Raw genomic sequence first — 18,381 nt, forward strand, 5'->3', positions numbered from 1 at the left:
CTTTTGAAATCTCTACCTGCAAAAAATGTAGCTTGTGGAGACACAGATTTTTAACATAGTTATTACTGAAGATTAAAATCCTACATCTATAAACTGTAAATGCTACAGTTTACAAGTTATTAATTAATGTCAGAAATTACCTGAAGTTTCTCAAACTCCTCTTGCTAGTCGGTAGTCTTGCAAGGGAAGTGAAAATTTCTTCTAGTATTAGTTGTCTGTGTTTTTCATACCGGGAGAACACCTATTTAATAGTAATAGTTACAAGATTATTAGAAAATTATTTATCGATACATAAAATACCACTTGTTAAACGCATGGTTAAAAAAATATATGTAGAAACATACACTCTAAATGAAAAATAAATCATAATTAATGCATACCTTATTTTAATGAGTTGATTTTCAATATTCAATTATTTATTTAATTATTTTTTTATAAAATAGATAAAAACCATTTCAAATACAGATTTTTTTTAAAATGTTCAAATAACATAAATGTGTAATAGGTCTTGAAAACTTTCTGTCAATGGTGTCATACACTACAGGAAAGACAAACAGTATAATACTAAGCTTTAGTACTTAATATTTCTTTCTCTCAAAACAGAGAAAAAGTGTGGTATACATGAACACATGTGGATTGTAGAGTACATCTGAGAGTTTTACTTCCTATCCTAAGCTTTAATGTTTGTCTGATGCGACACGTTCTTTCAATTTACAGGGTCAGGACTGTTGAGTTTGTCTCTTTTGTTTGGGCAGAATACTGGAGTATATATCCCTTAGTAAGATGGAAAGCTCCCATTTAAACAAGCACCTGTGTTCCACTGCATTTTTCCTGAAATAATATCTACCTGTCCTGTGAATCTGTTACATATCCACTTCTTCTGAGGAAAAGAATTTATTCTATTACACAGAAATATCATACTAGTTCTACACCTTATTCCACTGCATAAGTACAAATTTTAATGTAGGAAATAAGGAAAACCACATAGCTAAGATTTCTTAGGATAAAAAAAGGACAGGTAAATCACTACATTATATATGTCATAATAAAGTTTTCACTTTAAGTGACAACCAAAATTAAGAAGCTCCTTGCTTAAGTAGGATATTTTTTCCTATAGAGTTCTCTGCAAATAGGGGCATCTCTGGTAGATATAATACTGTTTCTATATTATGATATCAAACTGAAAAAACATGCAAGAATAAAATTAATTCTACACTTCAGTTCTCTAATGGAAAGAAAATATGGCCTATGTAAATGACCTAATAACTCTCAGAAGCACAGGAGTATGAAAACACAAATTAAAAAATACTTACTGCAGTCACCAATTTGATGGCACATAACTGAAGTTCACTGACATTTTCTACAAAGAAGGGTGTTATTCCCATGGATGATACCTATCAATGCAAAGAAGTTACTGTAAGTATATCTGACCAACAAACTGGTATTTATGCAGTTTCACAAGCAGCTTATTCATTCAGCAGGTTAAGCATTCAACAAGATGCATTACTTCATGCTATTTGCAAATAAAGATATTAAATTACATTAGGGCACAGGTCCCATGAGGAGCAACTGAGGGAACTGGGGTTGTTCAGCCTGGAGAAAAGGAAGCTCACTGGAGATCTTATCACTCTCTACAACCACCAGAAAGGAGGGCGTAGCCAGGTGGGTGTCAGCCTCTTCTCCCACATAACAAGTGACAGGATGAGAGGAAATGGCCTCAAATTGCAACAGGGAAAGTTTAGATTGGATATAAGGAAAAAATGATTAATGGAAAAGGTTTTCAAGAATGGGAACAGGCTGCCCAGAGAAGCTGTTGAGCCAATATCCCTGAAGTATTTGAAAGACATGAAGACGTGACATTTAGGGACATGTTTGAGTGGTGCACTTGGCAGTGTTGGGTTTATGGTTAGACTTTATGTTCTTAAGGGTCTTTTCCAAGGCAAATCATTCTATGACTCCACATCCGAATACAATCAGGTTAAACTTTTCTTAAGTGTACAAGAGATGCCATTAAAGATTCATAATTTAAATGCTGCTCCTTTGCAGATTACCTACTACACAACAAACTAGTCACTCTGATGTTAAGAATTCAAAAGCTCCTACTGATTTCAAACTTCACGTTACTGAGACAATCATACCTCACCTTTGCTCTAAGAAAAGCAAAGCTAATCTGACATTCCTGGACAGAAATTTTTCTGATAAAACCTACCTGAAGAATAGTTGTATCAGTGAGAAGCTGTATCTCAAGTAACTCTGACAAGCTGCTGACAATGTCACAAACTTTGTTATACAACATCACGATAACTCTTTGCTTGTGGGTGGAACACTTGGCACGTTTTGCTTTTGAACTTAAAACACCACCTAGAAAATGAAAAAAATATATTCATTAATGTTTTCAATGCTTCAAACAACAAATACTGGAAAGATGATTATCCTCAAAAAGTGTCCCCAAAACAACTGCATGACTACAGCTTTGTAAAAGCAATTAGAAAAACTACTTAGTAGAATCAGATGGAAAGCAGGAATTTCACATAATATTAATTTTTATATAGGCTCCAAGTTCTAGATCCGAGATTTTTAGAAAGGTTCTTGAAATTGGATACATTTATCTATAGGTATGAACACGGCAACAAAACGCTAGAAGCTAAATAGTTTTCCCTGAAGTAAATGATTATATACATGGAGATTATGACTATGAAATTACTTATTCCTACATGTAATAACTATACACAAAAGCTCATCGTCAAACTTCTGAATACTTTAGTCTAAATAATTTAGTTACATTGACATTATTGCAGTAAATCAAGGTGCAGTATGACTAAGTTCTTCAGATGGCAAATTTTATTTTTTTTATCCTACATTTCATCATTCTCAATCTAATGTAATGCATTACTTCAGGATGCTGTATTTGGTATGAAAGAACTATCAGTATAAAAGTTACAATCTTATTCCAGAAAGTCATATAATTTACATCATCATACAGTAGATTAAGTTTTGATAGCTTTTACCATGGGAAGACTTGTTAGCATACTAACCACCATGAGGATCAACTCTATACACAGGATCATACTGAGGATATAGAGTGTTCTGCAAATGAAATTTTGTGTATTGAATAACTCTTTCTATTACATCCTCAATATATACAGCTTTAGGCATATTTGGTGATGTCATAATATTGATAGCAGTAAGACAAGCATCAGCTGATTTTGTCACTCTTTCCATAATAAGGTCTCTCCATAATCTCTCCTCATCTTCAGTGTCATTATTCTGCAACAGTAAAGGAAAACAGAAGTGTGTGAACAAGAAGTCAAATTTTTAGTCTTACCATAACATATGCTCATGTATAAAATATTGTATTTCCTTTTTGATACAAAAATAGTTTGTTTTAAAAATCAAGTAATGTTTGTTTTACTAGCAACATGGTTGGAACATCTCCCTGAGTAACAGGTCTTCAATGTCTCACTGTACTCTTCTGCTTGAACAAATTTCTGTGTCTCACTGGGAAGCATTATAAGGGAAGATTGCCACATACTCTATTTAAGACCAGCATACGCTAAGCAAAATCTAAACTCATTCATCTGGTGTTCTCTTCAGTGACACCAGTTGCTGCTTTCATCAATCCAATTTTTGCCACTAGAGGGAATTCTTACACAAAAAGACTGTCACAAGTCACATGAAATCTGTAAGTATGCTACTTTCTCTGCTTCACCGGCCAACCCATCTATTATCAATAACCTCTTAAAACACCTCTTATCAAATATGTCCTTCAGACTTAACACAGGCTACAGAATCTCTGTATTACTGTGTTTGTAAAAGGTATAAAAGCAAGCATACATGAGATTAATTATGACCATCCAGCCCTACTTAAATATCATAGCAACACTACTAGGCAGATTTTCTCACAGCTTCTCTGGTACAGATAGAGCCTCCAAAAAAAAAGTCTTTACTGCCTGCATGACACTACAGTTCAACACTGTCAGCTTTCTTTGTAAAAATAAGACTTTTTCCTTTTGCAGTACAAGAATCACAGTTCATAATACACATGTTATACCTAATTTTAAAATAGACAGAAATCTGCAAATCAGGAGGTCCCTGCAAATTTCTCACGTAGTGGTTTCAAGTAACTTGCTCCTTACACAATTAAGTCCTTAAAAAAAAAACCAAGTAATTTTTGTTTCCTAACTAATCTTGAAAATGGAAACAACATTAAAGCATCCTCTGCCTCTGAAAAACACCATTAACATGGAGGTAAGATATCTTCACTACACTGTAAAAGTAGTCAGCTTACTCCTTGGCAGAGGCTTTCTTTGCCACAATGATTGGAATAATTTTTAATAGTTTTAGGAACCCCTCCCAAACTAAAATGTTAAACTTCCTGTTAATTTGATTTACATTGACAACTGTAACTTTGCAGTGTAAGAACAGATTTAAACAAAACACTTCCTCCTTAATGCTCAGGAGAAAGATACGCTCCATGTGAACACTAGAGTAATTCCTTCATCGTGTAAGGCACTTTATGGACACATAAAAAAGAAATGTCCAATGTGCAAATTACACCAGAATCACCATGAATATTTCAGGATGAAACTATAATATCTAAAATGAAACAAAAGAAAATTCAGTTGCTCCCACTACATCTGTTAGTTATCAGTAAAACGTATTTAGTACTGAAAAAAATAGAATTGAATTTTACTTCAAATATTAAAATTTGGCAATCTCAATTACACATGTTATATCAGAAATCCCTTTCACACACATACGTAGTATTTAAACCTATCACTAAATAGGATTCAAGTGAAGAAAACTCTACATAATGTTGTGAAATTATGTAATTTGAAGCTCACATGGTTAAGTAAAGTAGAAAGCTTTGATCCATCTTGAATATTTTTCTCCAAAATATTCAGGACTTTCACTGTTTTATCTGTTGAGAGCTAAAACAAGAAAAGAAACATGTTAAACAACTGCAAGAACATAAAGGTTTCCAAATTGCTGAAAAGAATGCCAAGGCATGACTGCAGAGCTTGCATAATACGAATCACTCAAATTGTAACCAATTTGACATAAAGAGAATGCTGATACTAAAACTCAAATAGGTAAAATATATTTTAGGATTTCAATTACACTTCAACCAGCAAAATCCACAGAAAAAGATTTTTAAATTGTCATTAATGTTGTATACACGTTGTATACATATTTGCTACTAGAAACTATCAAATCCAAGTAGGAACTATGAAGTCTGACTGACCATATAGAGCTTTATTAGGAGAAAATAAAAACTGCATGAGCAAGTAGATATAAATTCCTTGATACTTGAGTGCTAATAAAAAGGAAATGTATTCTTCATGTTAACTTTAAAGAAGTAGCATGTTGAAAAACGTAACTCAAACTCACTGGCCTTCTACAGAATTATGATTAAATAATTTGCAGAATATGCTAAACTTTAGGAGAGCCAGTTTCTCTCATCTAGATACTACTACTCACTTTTGGAAGCAACGAAAGTCTGATTTTATTTATATATATGTGTATGTATGTACGTATGTACGTGTAAAATATACAGAGCAGAGGTTATGGGTGAGAACTATTACGAAAGAGAAACACTGATGCCACCAATATACTACAAAGAAAGGTAGGGAGATTGAAGGAAAGTCCAGGAAGAATACCTAAAGTTTAGATTAAAGAAGTTTGGAATCGTCCAGAGTGACTGTTAGTGGGAGCAAGCACAGAGTTTAACATAAGACTGCCCAAAGCCATGAGTCCCAGAAAGATAAAAGGAAATCAAGAGCATTGTTTCTAGAGGTATGCAGCAACAAAAGTCCCCTTAACTGACTGGGGAAGAGTATGGCACACAGAGTGGAGAGGAGACTCAGGCACACAGAGTGACTCTTGGAGAGATGAAGGAAGAATGCAACTCTCTGTTGCTGGCTGGATATCATGCATCTACATTGCACTGATGATATATCAGAAAAGGTGGATTTTTTTCCTTTGCCAGCAGGTTCTGATTTACTGTAGTTGCTCAAACACAGCTGTAAGGAGCAAAGCCTATAGGTTGATGTGCTTTTGTGAAAGCAGATTAATTATTTTAGATTTCACTGCTTAGGCACATGTCTTACATATTGGCATATAGTCAACACTGACACACAGAGGAGGACCTTTCAAATGGACCTTTCAACAAAAGTGTCTCAGTTTCAGAAAGAGTTAATAGTTAGGATGTGATAACTGTTTAAGCACTTCAGCTAAGTGAGCAGAAGCTCAAGTGTTCTTCAGGTGTGCACACCTCAAGAAAACCCGAAGAGGGTGGCATGTTAATCAGTATTTTATGCTCAAAAAAAAGGTAGATCATGAAGATGTACCTTGTCCATAATCCCCATTGCCTTGATTTTTGCAGATTCACTACCCAACTCACTAAGCTGATGTTTTCCCAGTAGCAATTCCTGTGGAATCTCATCATCATCACCTTTTAAAGAAAAAAAAGGTAAAAAATTAGCAATCACATTTCTAATTAAACTTCAAGGAAAACAGTATTTTACATCCAGTATGAAAAAGCCAGCTGAAGAAAAAAAACTGATTGTCTACATAGGCAGTATCTAATGGTTCCAAATAGTTAGCATCTAAAGAAGACTGATAAAGATAATTTCTGGTTGTGTTGAAACAATGACTAGTCATTAAATATGACTGGTTCTGAAACATCCTTTAAGAGCCTAACACAAGGCATGAAAAGTTTTTAATATAGCAAAAACCATTTATTGCAGCTCTTGTGCCACCACTTTCAATTCAGTAAAACAAATAAACTATTGTAGCCCTGAAGTTCAAATCTGGGCAAGAGCAACAGATAAAAACCATGTGAAATTAAGCACCTTGAGACACACTCTCTCCCAGTTGTATTTACCCCTAGAAAAGAATCAGGTTACCAGACACAGAAAGATCCAATGACTTCACTTTTAAATCCAAGGTTGCATACACTATGGCTTTAAAAACTACAGTGATTTGTTTACTGCGTCCCTCCCCTTGTTCTAATCCTGTGACAAAGATGGCAGAAAAAAATTTAATGAATACTCCATTATCCATTTCAATAGAAAGTCACCCTGGTTAACATGGACTACTTCCTCAGACATTTATGCAAAGTGGGCTTTTTTTCCACTGAAATTGAGAAGGAACACATGGTGATTCTGTGTCTCAGCTATAAATGCATCAGGATTCTGCTGCCTAAATTGAATAATCAGAATCTGTTGGGTAAAAGGCCATTGAAATTGGAAAGGTAAAGGCCACCACTCAAGGTAGAAGCCATATAAATCCAGTGTGCCCTAACAAGTATTGCATGTAATTAAATCACCAAGAAGCAGACTCGAGTACTTAGATACAATTTGTTTATGCTTCTTGTGTTTCTAATTGGAGAAAGCATTTTGAAAACTTCTGACGTATTACCAAAAGCTGTAAAATCCATGTCTTCCAGATTTTCCAAAATATTCTCTATCGAAGCAGTAAACCTTTTGAATGTTGAAGAATCCATCATTTCTGGTGAAAAAAAAGAAATTCATAAATAATTATTTTAAATACAAAACAGAAAATACAAACCGTGGAAAATAAATCTTCTAAAATTACCTTCAGGTGTAAGTTTAGGTTCATAAGCTTTCCTCTTCTTTTGTTTTTCTTTTTTCTTCATTTTTCTAGCCACTAATTAAGAGAAGAAAGAGTGAGGCAAACACTTTCTCAAAAAATTAAATAAAGGATTCTTTACATTTCTTACAATTGCATTCAACATGGTGTCTAATTATGTTTATTTTAAAATGTTTAACATATCCATTAAAAAGGCACTAGTATTATGGAATAAAATTAAATTTTTAAAGTGATCAGTTACCCTCACTGAGGCTAGGGGGAGAAGAATAATCATCCATATCAGAGTCATCGGGACTGCGATTACGGTAACGGCCACTACCAGAAATCCTCCTTCCTTCATGATAGTGACCACTTCTCCTGTGGTCACCAGAACTTCTTCTGTCATGTTCTTCATACTCCCAAGCTTCATCTCTATCCTTTTTGTGTCTTTTACGAGAAGCTAGAAATGAAACGCATTTTCATTTTAAATACAAAACTTTTAATAGCTCAAAATTGAACATTCTTAAACATTTATTAGATGTGTAGATGTGTTGCTTAGGGACATGGTTTAATGGTGGACTTGGCAGTATTAGTTGTAGTGTTGGACTTCATGGTCTTAAAGGTCTTTTCCAACCTAAATGATTCTATGATTTGCAAGTTAAAACATTCTTGTATAGTTGCTCAGTAAATCAAGCAAACACTCTAAAACTACTATATATACTTCTACTTTAGATTATTCTAACTTTTTTTCCCATGAAACTGGCAAAGATACCAGAAAACATAAAATAAAATTTACAGGGCATTTGTCCTTTTAACCAAAGTAAGGGAAGTGGAACAAATCCAAATAAGTTTCATCCTTTCATGAGAGAACATTGAGATAATTTCTTAAGTTATCTAAACTGCGACTCTTTCTGGATGTTCCTGTTCCAATTCAGTGATTGCTTCGCCCATTTGACACACCAAGTACCTATAAGACTTAGCAATGTATTTTCTTTAAGATATTCTGTTTTGCCAAACATCTAAGATTTTGTCTTAGCATATATTGCAGGAAATTCATGTCAAGGAGAAAGCTGGAGTCACAATTCTGGGCCAAAGCGCAAATCAGCACCACAGAAGGTTATTGTAACTGCTTTTCAGGAAATACCAAAATGCCCTGCAAAAGTGAATGTTGAAGAAGCTGGGATGAATATTCTATAAAGATATTCAGTGGAAATAATTAAAAAAACCCCCTGAGACAATAACTCTGCTCTGCAATGGACCCTAGAGTACTCCCAATTCAAAATATGTAATACAAAACTCTTGCACGGAGGGGTCTAAGTAATTTAGGGTAATAACTCAGTTCAAACTTGGACCTGTGCTGCTTCTGGATCAGACTTGCTTCTGGAGAAGTACAGTCATCTCCTTGATGCTGGAGCTACTAACGCTGTCTGAAATGGTTGAGAGAGTTAGCTGTGACAAAAGAAATGTAGGGCCATCTTGGACCACTCAGTGGGTAGGAAATTGGCTGGATGCTCACACTCCAAGAGTTGTGGTCAGTGGCTCAATGTCCAAGTGCAGACCAGTGACAAGTGCTGTCCTCAGGGGTCAGTACTGGGGCCAGCACTGTTTAACATCTTTGTTGGTGATATGGACAATGGGATCAAGGGCACCTTCAGCAGGTTTGCTGGTGACACCAAGCTGTGTGGTGCAGTCAACACACTGGAGGGAAGGGATGCCATCCAGAGGGACCTGGACAGGCTTCAGAGGTGGGGCTGTGTGATCCCTGTGAAGTTCAACAAGGCCAAGTGCAAGGTCCTGAATATCAGTCAGGGCAAACCCAAGCACAAACACAAGCTGGGTGGAAAACAGACTGATGGCAGCCCTGAGGAGAAGGACTAAGGGGTGCTGGTGGATGAAAAGCCGGACATAAGCTAACAAACTGTGTTTACACCCCAAAAAGCCAACTGTATCCTAGGCTGCATCCAAACCTGTGGCCATCAGTTCAAAGGAGGCGATCCTGCCCCTCTACTCTGCTCTCGTGAGACCCCACTGCATCACTCCAGGGCCCCTAACATAAGGAAGACATGGATCTATTGGAGCTGGTCCAGAAGAGGCCACAAAGATGGTCAGGGGGCTGAAGCACCTCTGCCATGAAAACTGGCTGAGAGTTGGGGTTCTTCAGCCTAGAGAAGAAAAGGTTCTGGGGAGACCTTACCTTCCAGTACCTAAAGGGAGTCTACAGGAAAGCTGGAGAAGGACTCTTACAAGGACATGAGGTGATAGAACAAGGGGTAAAAAGTTTAAACTTCAAGAGAGTGAGTTAAAATTAGATGTCAGGAAGAAATTCTTTAGCGTGAGGTGGTGAAGGCACTGGAACAGGTTGCCCAGAGAAGTTGTAGATGCCCCATCACTGGAAGCATTCAAGGCTGGACAGAGCCTTGAGCAACCTGGTCTAGTGTGGCATCTCTGCCCATGGCAGGGGGATTGGGATTAGATGACCTTTAAGGTCACTTCCAATCCAAACCATTCTGTGCTACCTAGAGTAAATGTACTGGAGAAGAAAGTAAGAGTTTATGGGAAAAGGCTTTACACAACTGATTTCTTTACCCCATGAGAAGTACCCCATGTGGAGGCAGATGAAATCTGTCTCCACGGTTTACAAATCATCTGTAACACCTCAAGCTCTGTGGGATGAATTCTGACCCCAGCTACATCTCCATGAGAAAAGCAACTTCCAATATTGTTTTGCATGGGAAAACAGAATGTGCTACAATTCTGCTGGCTCTACAAGACAAATAATATGAACATAGGAACAGCCATTCACAATCACTGCTCTACAAAATTTATTTTGAAGTCGCTAAAATTCACTACAAATTAAAGTTTTAATAACATCTCAAGAGTTATTATTGATTGTATACATAAATAAATACTACTTGGAATATAAACACATAATTTCCTTCCAAATGCTCCCAAAAGTTCAGTTTTAGGCAATCGGAATAATTCAGAAACATGTATTTGTAACCACACAAACCTATCCAGTGTACTTGTCACAAATCTTTCACTCTCTTGATCATTTCGTCTTGTTTTAAATTTAATTCAGCTCTAGAGTTTTCTTTGAGAAACGTTGTAATTTATTTTAAAGACAGATGTACTCACTGAATTGTTTAAAAATGATGGCCAGATCTCCTGAGCGGATATAATGAAACTAGAATCCCTTAAAGCATATAATTACTGTGAAAGTTTTCCTTAACTTTGGCTACTATGTAGATTAAGGTATCTGAAATTCTTGACAATTCTCTCCATTCCCAACCAACTTAAATAATTTTCCTTAATTAATTCATTTCTTTAAATTCACTGTTCCAGATTATTACATCATAAACAGGTGATATGATATGGTAAACAGAGAATACAGAATCCTGAATGAAGCAAATCATCATTAATCCTTTGCCATAATCCTGACTGATCACAATTCACCTCAAGTTGTCACACTCACAGACAAAGCATCATTATTCAGTTACAACTAAAAGGGAAAACAAATCAATAAAAGCACATTCTTTTCTGCTTCTTTGATAAAGATCAGATATATGACTAGTATAATTTTGACACGTATGTGTATATAGACATGTACTGTCTATCTGTTGGAAAAGAACCTGAAACGTATTAAAAAGTAGAAGAAACAAATCTTTCTCTTTTGGACCTTAAGAAACACTAAAAACGAAAACACCATGAACTTACAAAAGTTCACTAAGATGTTTACATAAACAGGGGTGCAAAGCATCTAAACTTGGGAAAAAACCCTTGCACATAAGATTCCTTTGCAGGTGAACAGCCACAGGCACTTCTCCCGTAGCCCTGCACCATTTACACAGCTAAGATACTAACTCAGAATGAACTGATTCCCTCTGTTGCAACAGTTCATTTTCAGTGCTGGCTAAGTGTATGACCACAGAGACAAACTAACTGTACTCTTATTAACAAGTAGGAATTGTCTTCCTAACTTAAAGGCCAATAACAATTTTTTTGACTTAGGAACTTTAACTGATTGCACAGCAAAATTCTAACTAGAAGCTTCCTCTCTTCCTTTGAAAACAGTTAATTCATCATTATCAAATGGTATTTTGAGAATCCATCAAAAACAACTCCAGTTTTTCAAGCAATATGACAGAGAAATACTAGAAGAAATATTTAAAGAAACTTCTGTGCAGTAATAGTCTCAATTTATCATGTCAGAAAAATTCAAGACAGGATCCTTCACATTTTGTATCAATAAAACTAAGAATAATTAAAAAAATTATTTAATGACATTTTTCATTGCATACATTTGTATGTAAGTTTTCTGTGCTTCTTTAGAGGATATGTTCCTTAATTTGATTAGTTAAAAACATTTCATGCTAAAACTGAAAGCAAAAAAAAATATCTAGGCAGCGGCTTTCAATAAAGTAATCAGGAAAATAAATTTAACAACTAACTGTTTTTCATCTTGAATGGCAAATGGAAATCAAGTAATTTTTCTTTAAAAAGAAAAACAAGGGTTCTTGGCCAAATAGCTGTCAGGACAGCAAACTTGTTTTCATATGTTTTAGGACAAGCCAACTTAAAAGAAAATGTGTATCTTTTTGTAAAAACAAAATATTAGTTTTCTTTAGCTTAAGGAACAGAATGATGTACTACTTACATTCAAAAGCTTCTTCACTGTCATTGTCTTCATCAGAACTGATTTCAGCATATTTTGGTTTCTCATTAACTGTGCTACGTTTGCGCTTGTTCATTTTCACACGTTCACAAAGTGGCATGGTGGACTCAATTTCTGCCAGGAGCTCAGGAGGCAACTCCTTTAACACTGACTGATCTATGCTACCTATTAGTGGAGAGTAAGAAGAGCAAATGTGAACTTGAAGACAAAAAAGAGAGCCCAACACTACAGTCCCTTCTCAGGAACCACTTACAGGATATCCACTAACAATATCACAGTACCTGGATATACTTGACAGACCTTTTTTAAAGTTGCACAGACTGTTCACACTACAGTTAGAAATTAACACAATAAATTGCATACACATTTCCTTTAAAAAAAAATATTGTCAGGTATGTAAAACAAATTCAAACTGCTGAATTACCTTTGTAAAATGATATCCTTACTCTACTTCCACAAAGTTCAGCCTCTGAATTTAACAAGTTTTCTAACAGTGTAAGTAAATTATGGATACTTAGTCCTCAATAACATTTCTGTTTATTCTCATTCAAATTAATTAGTGTACACAAGATAGTAATATTCCCTTTTCCAGTAAGGAAGGACAATCTGGCAAAACTTTTGGGGTCTTACCCCTAAATATAGGCCAAATCATTGACAACTACAGCTCCGCCTCAGATTTTTTCTTACCTCCTACTAGTACACAAATTTTTGGCTGATTTTGTCATAAAACAAAGTTGAAATTTTTTTATTTAATACAGATAAGCAGCTAGCTGAACCACACATCAGGTTTCTTTTCCACAGTGGTAAACAGGTAGACAATATCACAACATTCTCATCATATTTTGAAACTAAGATTAGACCCATATGCAGTCCGAGTGAAGGATATTTGCAGCCAAAATTCTTCCAACTGACACAAAGAAACCAAATTAATTCAAAGGTATTTCTTGGGGATTTGTTTACTACATGTCTTATCTTTATTTATCAAAGAATCTACTGCACAGATTTGAATGCTATCAGAGTAAACTGTTGATCTTTTTCCAGCAACAGAACAAACATAAGCCATGAGCACCTCTCTTTCCATGCCAAGGCATTCCAATATTTTTTTAGAAAGGAAATCACCTGCCAACTGCTAGACATACGCACTCCTCTCAGAAAAACATCTTCTGGATGATAATACACTTTTTAATTGCATTCACTACATTACTACCCTAACTTTATAAAATTTATTCCATTTTTACACTAATATCCTAACTTCTAATGCAAGAATGGTCTTTGCATTTTTTTCTTTCTCTCTTTAAACATCTTTAATTGGAATTAGAAGAGCTTTAATATGAGATTCCAGCATCAAAATTTTTAAAAAAGTTTCATATATTACTATTTTCACATATACCTACATCCATAAAAACTGCCTAGAAGCAACAAAATCAATGATTAGAGAATAATTTTACATAATTGTCTAATATATTCAGCAAGTCATCTCATCTAAGCACATTTAAAAAAAAAATTTAACTTCAAATACTGGGGGTTTTGAAGTGAGGTAGGGAAACATATACAAAATAAAATGATAGCAAAAGTTGTCCCTGCTTCCTTCATGCTGTGGTCACGTATCTACTCGTGTTAAGTGGCCATCCTTTTATAATCATCATGTGCCAAAGTTACCTAAATTCTCAATATTGTTTCCAAAATTACTAGAAAACATTTCATGGTGTGGTTGACCATGCTTCTGTGACATGTTAATCTCTGTGGGCTGGGCACTTGACTTCAGACAGGCAGAAGTATTGCCAGCATGGGCAGATCATCTCCTCTGTGTGTACCAGCAGCTGACAGGATGACAGCCAGGTCTAATCTGGATGCTGCACAGCTGTGCTCCTGAGCAGGTGTCCCCACACTTTGAATGTCTGCACAGTGCCTGAAGAGCTTCACATGTACAAGTTTTAAGACAATTTCCACAGCTGAAATAGATAAAGGGCCCTAGATCCTGGTTCTCTAATATGTATATTCAATTTTATGCCATGGTAATTTAATTGAAATCAGGAGGATTACACACATAGCACAATGTCTACAGTAAATCTGACCAAGTAAAAACATTGCAAAAGACAGCTACAAGTAAAGGAGCAAAAGTTTCATTAAACCCCCAAACTGCAAACAAAACTCACAAGCTACTCTCCCGCCTCCTAGGAATACCTGTTCTTGCTTTCTTTCCTTACTGATTCCTTGGTTTGTATTCAACCCTTAAATATAAATAAATTATCACAGTATCCATTACACATTAGGTATTTGTAAAAATAATTTTATTTCCGTCTCAGAAGTTCAAGTTTTTATGTTCTCCAGTGCTAAATTCAACTAATGCTTGAATTGCACTCTCTTGTGTTACAGATATTTCAGATGACAGTATAAACTTACCCATTTTTCTTTTGTTAGGAAATAAGTAAAGCTTACTTTATTCAAGTAGGGAACAGCAGAAAAGAGAATAAATAGAATTATTATAAGGTTCTCTATAAGCTATCATTAAAGTTTTTGTTTCTGTCACAATGTTCCCCGGAGTAAGTGTGTCACATGCCCAGGCTCCTTAGCTGCTGAGGATTGTAAATAACCAAATCTAGAGAGTTTTACTCATGCAGTACAAACGAGTTAAGCACGACTGCCCATGTACATACAATTCTGATATACATGGAAAAGGACTTATCCTTTCTGAAGAAATTCAGGAATATTCTATACTCTGGGACAAGTCATGAGCTTGTTGATACTTATTTTACTCAATTATTTTATGTTACCTTGAGTCAGGGCAACCCAAAAGTCACTGGAAACATCTCACTAAATTCCTTCTTTAATAACTCCTTACTTTGTAATGAAGGTAGTGTTTATTTGTTCGGGGTAGTAAAGAAATCTTTAAGAGAATCCAGTTCACTGTAAGCATCCAGTTACATGGCAACAAGCATTAGGTAATAAAATCCATGCTAATGCCCTTTCAGTTTATGGGATATTTTTCTAAAACAATTAAAAGAATATGCAACACAAGCCTCTTTGAAATCTACAAACCCATGTACGATCACTTTCAATTTTCCACTTTCTTTGCTAAGTTTGCTAAGACCTAGTACCTATGCATTTTTTCACTTTAATCAGTAATATCTGGCTAAATCTTGCATTAAATAGTGAAAGAGAAAGTAACTTTACTAAAAGGTTACTCCATAATTTTCACCAATGGAATTTCACCAATGGAATAACTCCATTTTCTGTGCTCAGTGTGATCAGTGTACACAATGTGCTTGAAATGAACTATAGCATGAATGTAATGTCAAAGCTGCTGCCACCATTAAAACAACCAAAAAAACCCAGAAGAAAATTACCATCATAACAAAATCTTGTCTCACTGTAAAGAAGAGCATGCTAACAAACTCCACATTATTGAAACTAAAGGGAAGTCACAGAATGGCTGCAAGAACCAATACATCTCAAAGAACTGCATATGTGAACACCCACTTCTACACTGCTTCTCCAAATATATGCAATGCTGTCCACAACTTACATACACGCTGCTTGCTGGAGAACAAGTTCTTGATTTTGCTTGGTTGTCATTATCAAAAAGTTTCTTAGAGAAGATATTCAGAGAATCATAGAGTCATAGGATATGGTGAGTTGGAAGGGACCAAGAAGGATCATTGAGTCCAACTCCTGGTCCTGCACAGGACGCCTCAACAATCCCATCATGTGCCTGAGGGCGTTGTCCAAAAGCTTCTCAGACTCTGTCAGCCTTGGTGCTGTGACCACTTCCCTGGGGAGCCTGTTGCAGTGCCCAACTACCCTCTGGGCAAAGAACCTTCTCCTGATATCCAGCCTAAACCTCCCCTGACACAACTTCAAGCCATTCCCCTTGGTTCTGTCACTGGTCACCACAGAGAAGGGATCAACGCCTGCCCCTCCTCTTCCTCTCACAAGGAAATTGTAGACCACAATGAGGTCTTCCCTCAGTCTCCTCTTCTCCAGGCTGAACAGACCAAGTGACCTCAGTCACTCCTCATACAGCTTCTTCTCCAGATCCTTCACCATCCTTGTTGCCCTCCTTTGGATGTTCTCTAAGAACTTAATGTCGTCTGCACACAGGACTCAAGGTGACGCTGCCCCAGTGCAGAGCAGAGCAGGACAGTTCCCTCCCTCAGCTGGCTGGTGATGCTTTGCCTGATGCCCCCCAGGACACGGTTGGCCCTCCTGGCTGCCAGGGCACTGCTGACTTGTATTCAATTTGCCATCAACCAGGATCCCCAAGTCCCTTTCCCAGCACTGCTTTCCAGCATCTCATACCCTAATCTATACACACAACCAGGGTTGCTCCATCCCAGGAGCAGAATCTGGCACTTGCCCTTGTTAAACTTCATATCGTTGGTGACTGCCCATCTCTAATTTGTTGAGGTCTCTCTGCTGGGCATCTCTGCTCTTGAAGGAGTCAACAGCTCCTCCCAATTTAGTGTCATTGGCAAGACAATTCAAGAATCTTCATCTTCTACTGAATGTTCACTGATCCTTAAGATAATGTGTTTTCTTACCAAGCAGTTCTTTACAAAATATAATACAGTTAAAGATCAGCCAGAGAAACTCAGCTAAAAAGGAATTAGTATGTAAGCCTTCTCTCATATTCTATCACAGTCTGTGAAGCCTTTCAAAGTATTTTGCTTGTGTAGTAGCAAGACTTCTATAAATATCTAGAGGATGTAGTATTCCCCTTCTCCACAAAAGGCTTAAAAAATGAATGGAAAAGCATAGATCTGATTCAAAGCTCAGTATTGTTTTTTGTAGCTTCATGTTTGTAGAACAGCTTTAACTTTAGCTAATATTTATGCATATCTAATACTTAGAGGGATCACTTTGCCTTGAATTTGCAAGTCAAATCATGCAGGCAGATCATCCTTCAAGAGATGTTAAACATCAAAAAAAGGTAACATCGTTTATTTTACTGGACCCATTCAATATGGACAGCACAATTATTTTTGAAACAACAATCGGTGAGTTCATATTAGTTTCACCTTCTTGATATAACAACTTCCAACAAGCAGCTATGGAAAAGGAGATGATGCTTGCTAATGCTTAGGTCAGAGAGGCTGTTCCTGTCATGAAATCAAAACCAACACCAATAAACTCTGTTATTTTCTCAGTAATTATTTATCTTTGCTTTCCAAACTATGAAAAATAGTGGAGGTAATGAAAAATGAAGAATAGGTCTTGGTAATATTTCCTATGAACTAATGAACAATCAAGATTCAAATACATATAGAATTCTAAACTCTGGATTGCTAAGAGACAGTTAATAGAGTGGAAATATAAATATTATAGTTCCCATTTCTGTGGGATGATAGTTTGTAATAAGAAAAACTGCATTTAATGAAGTTTCATATCTGTAATCTCTATATTTTGCATTTTAAAATGCAACTTTTTCCAGCTATGAAGACATTATATAAAAACACACAAAGGTCTAGGAGAGGAACAGTGTCACCTGTTTGGGGTAAGGATATGAATATTTACTTCATGTTACTCAGTGTTTAGAAACTGAAGTTTAACTACTCCTCACGTTCTTGAACTTCTGCACTAATGAACTGACACATATCTTCAATTGGGCATGAAAATAAAATCCTAACTACTGCAGCTCAATTTTGCCCTTTTCTTGCTCCTTTTAAGTCACAGAAGACATTACCTGCTACAGGACTTTTCTTATTTTGCTAATGACTAGTATATCCAGTCTTGCTCTAATTTCACAGAGGCCAAACTCACCTTCCTTAAATGTCCTCTCTGAGCATTTGATAAAAGATATTCCTCCCTTACATAATAAATGCTTAAAGTCTAACTTTCCTCCTATGTCAGGCATATACTAAGGAAAGAAAGCAGTTTCTTTCTGGGTTAGCTCAAACAATCTTCAAAGTCTGTGCTACACAAAATAAAACACACTCTTACTCCATAATAAGAGGGCTGCCTTCTTGTTGGATAGCCGTGTCATAGTAACTACAACAGCACAGACTCACAGTTTAAAGCTACTGCAAATACTCATGCAGATAAGGTTGTATTTTAGATAAGGAATTAAAAGAAAAAGGCCAAATGGAAGTACTTGCCTATGCTATAAAGCTGTTTGG

The 18,381-nt window shown here is 36.0% G+C and overlaps 1 protein-coding gene across 1 annotated transcript in view; it reads right to left on the minus strand.

Moving 5' to 3' along the window:
- The window catches only part of NIPBL (NIPBL cohesin loading factor), a 154,124-nt gene that overhangs the window by 28,875 nt on the left and 106,868 nt on the right, over positions 1-18,381 (minus strand). The window contains 10 exon segments of the mRNA XM_032674687.1: positions 141-241; positions 1,314-1,394; positions 2,210-2,361; positions 3,036-3,267; positions 4,845-4,931; positions 6,351-6,454; positions 7,423-7,512; positions 7,600-7,671; positions 7,856-8,053; positions 12,248-12,430. Of these exon segments, the coding sequence (XP_032530578.1) occupies positions 141-241; positions 1,314-1,394; positions 2,210-2,361; positions 3,036-3,267; positions 4,845-4,931; positions 6,351-6,454; positions 7,423-7,512; positions 7,600-7,671; positions 7,856-8,053; positions 12,248-12,430 (1,300 nt within the window).

Source organism: Chiroxiphia lanceolata, chromosome Z, assembly GCF_009829145.1.
Source record: "Chiroxiphia lanceolata isolate bChiLan1 chromosome Z, bChiLan1.pri, whole genome shotgun sequence".
Taxonomy (NCBI): domain Eukaryota; kingdom Metazoa; phylum Chordata; class Aves; order Passeriformes; family Pipridae; genus Chiroxiphia; species Chiroxiphia lanceolata.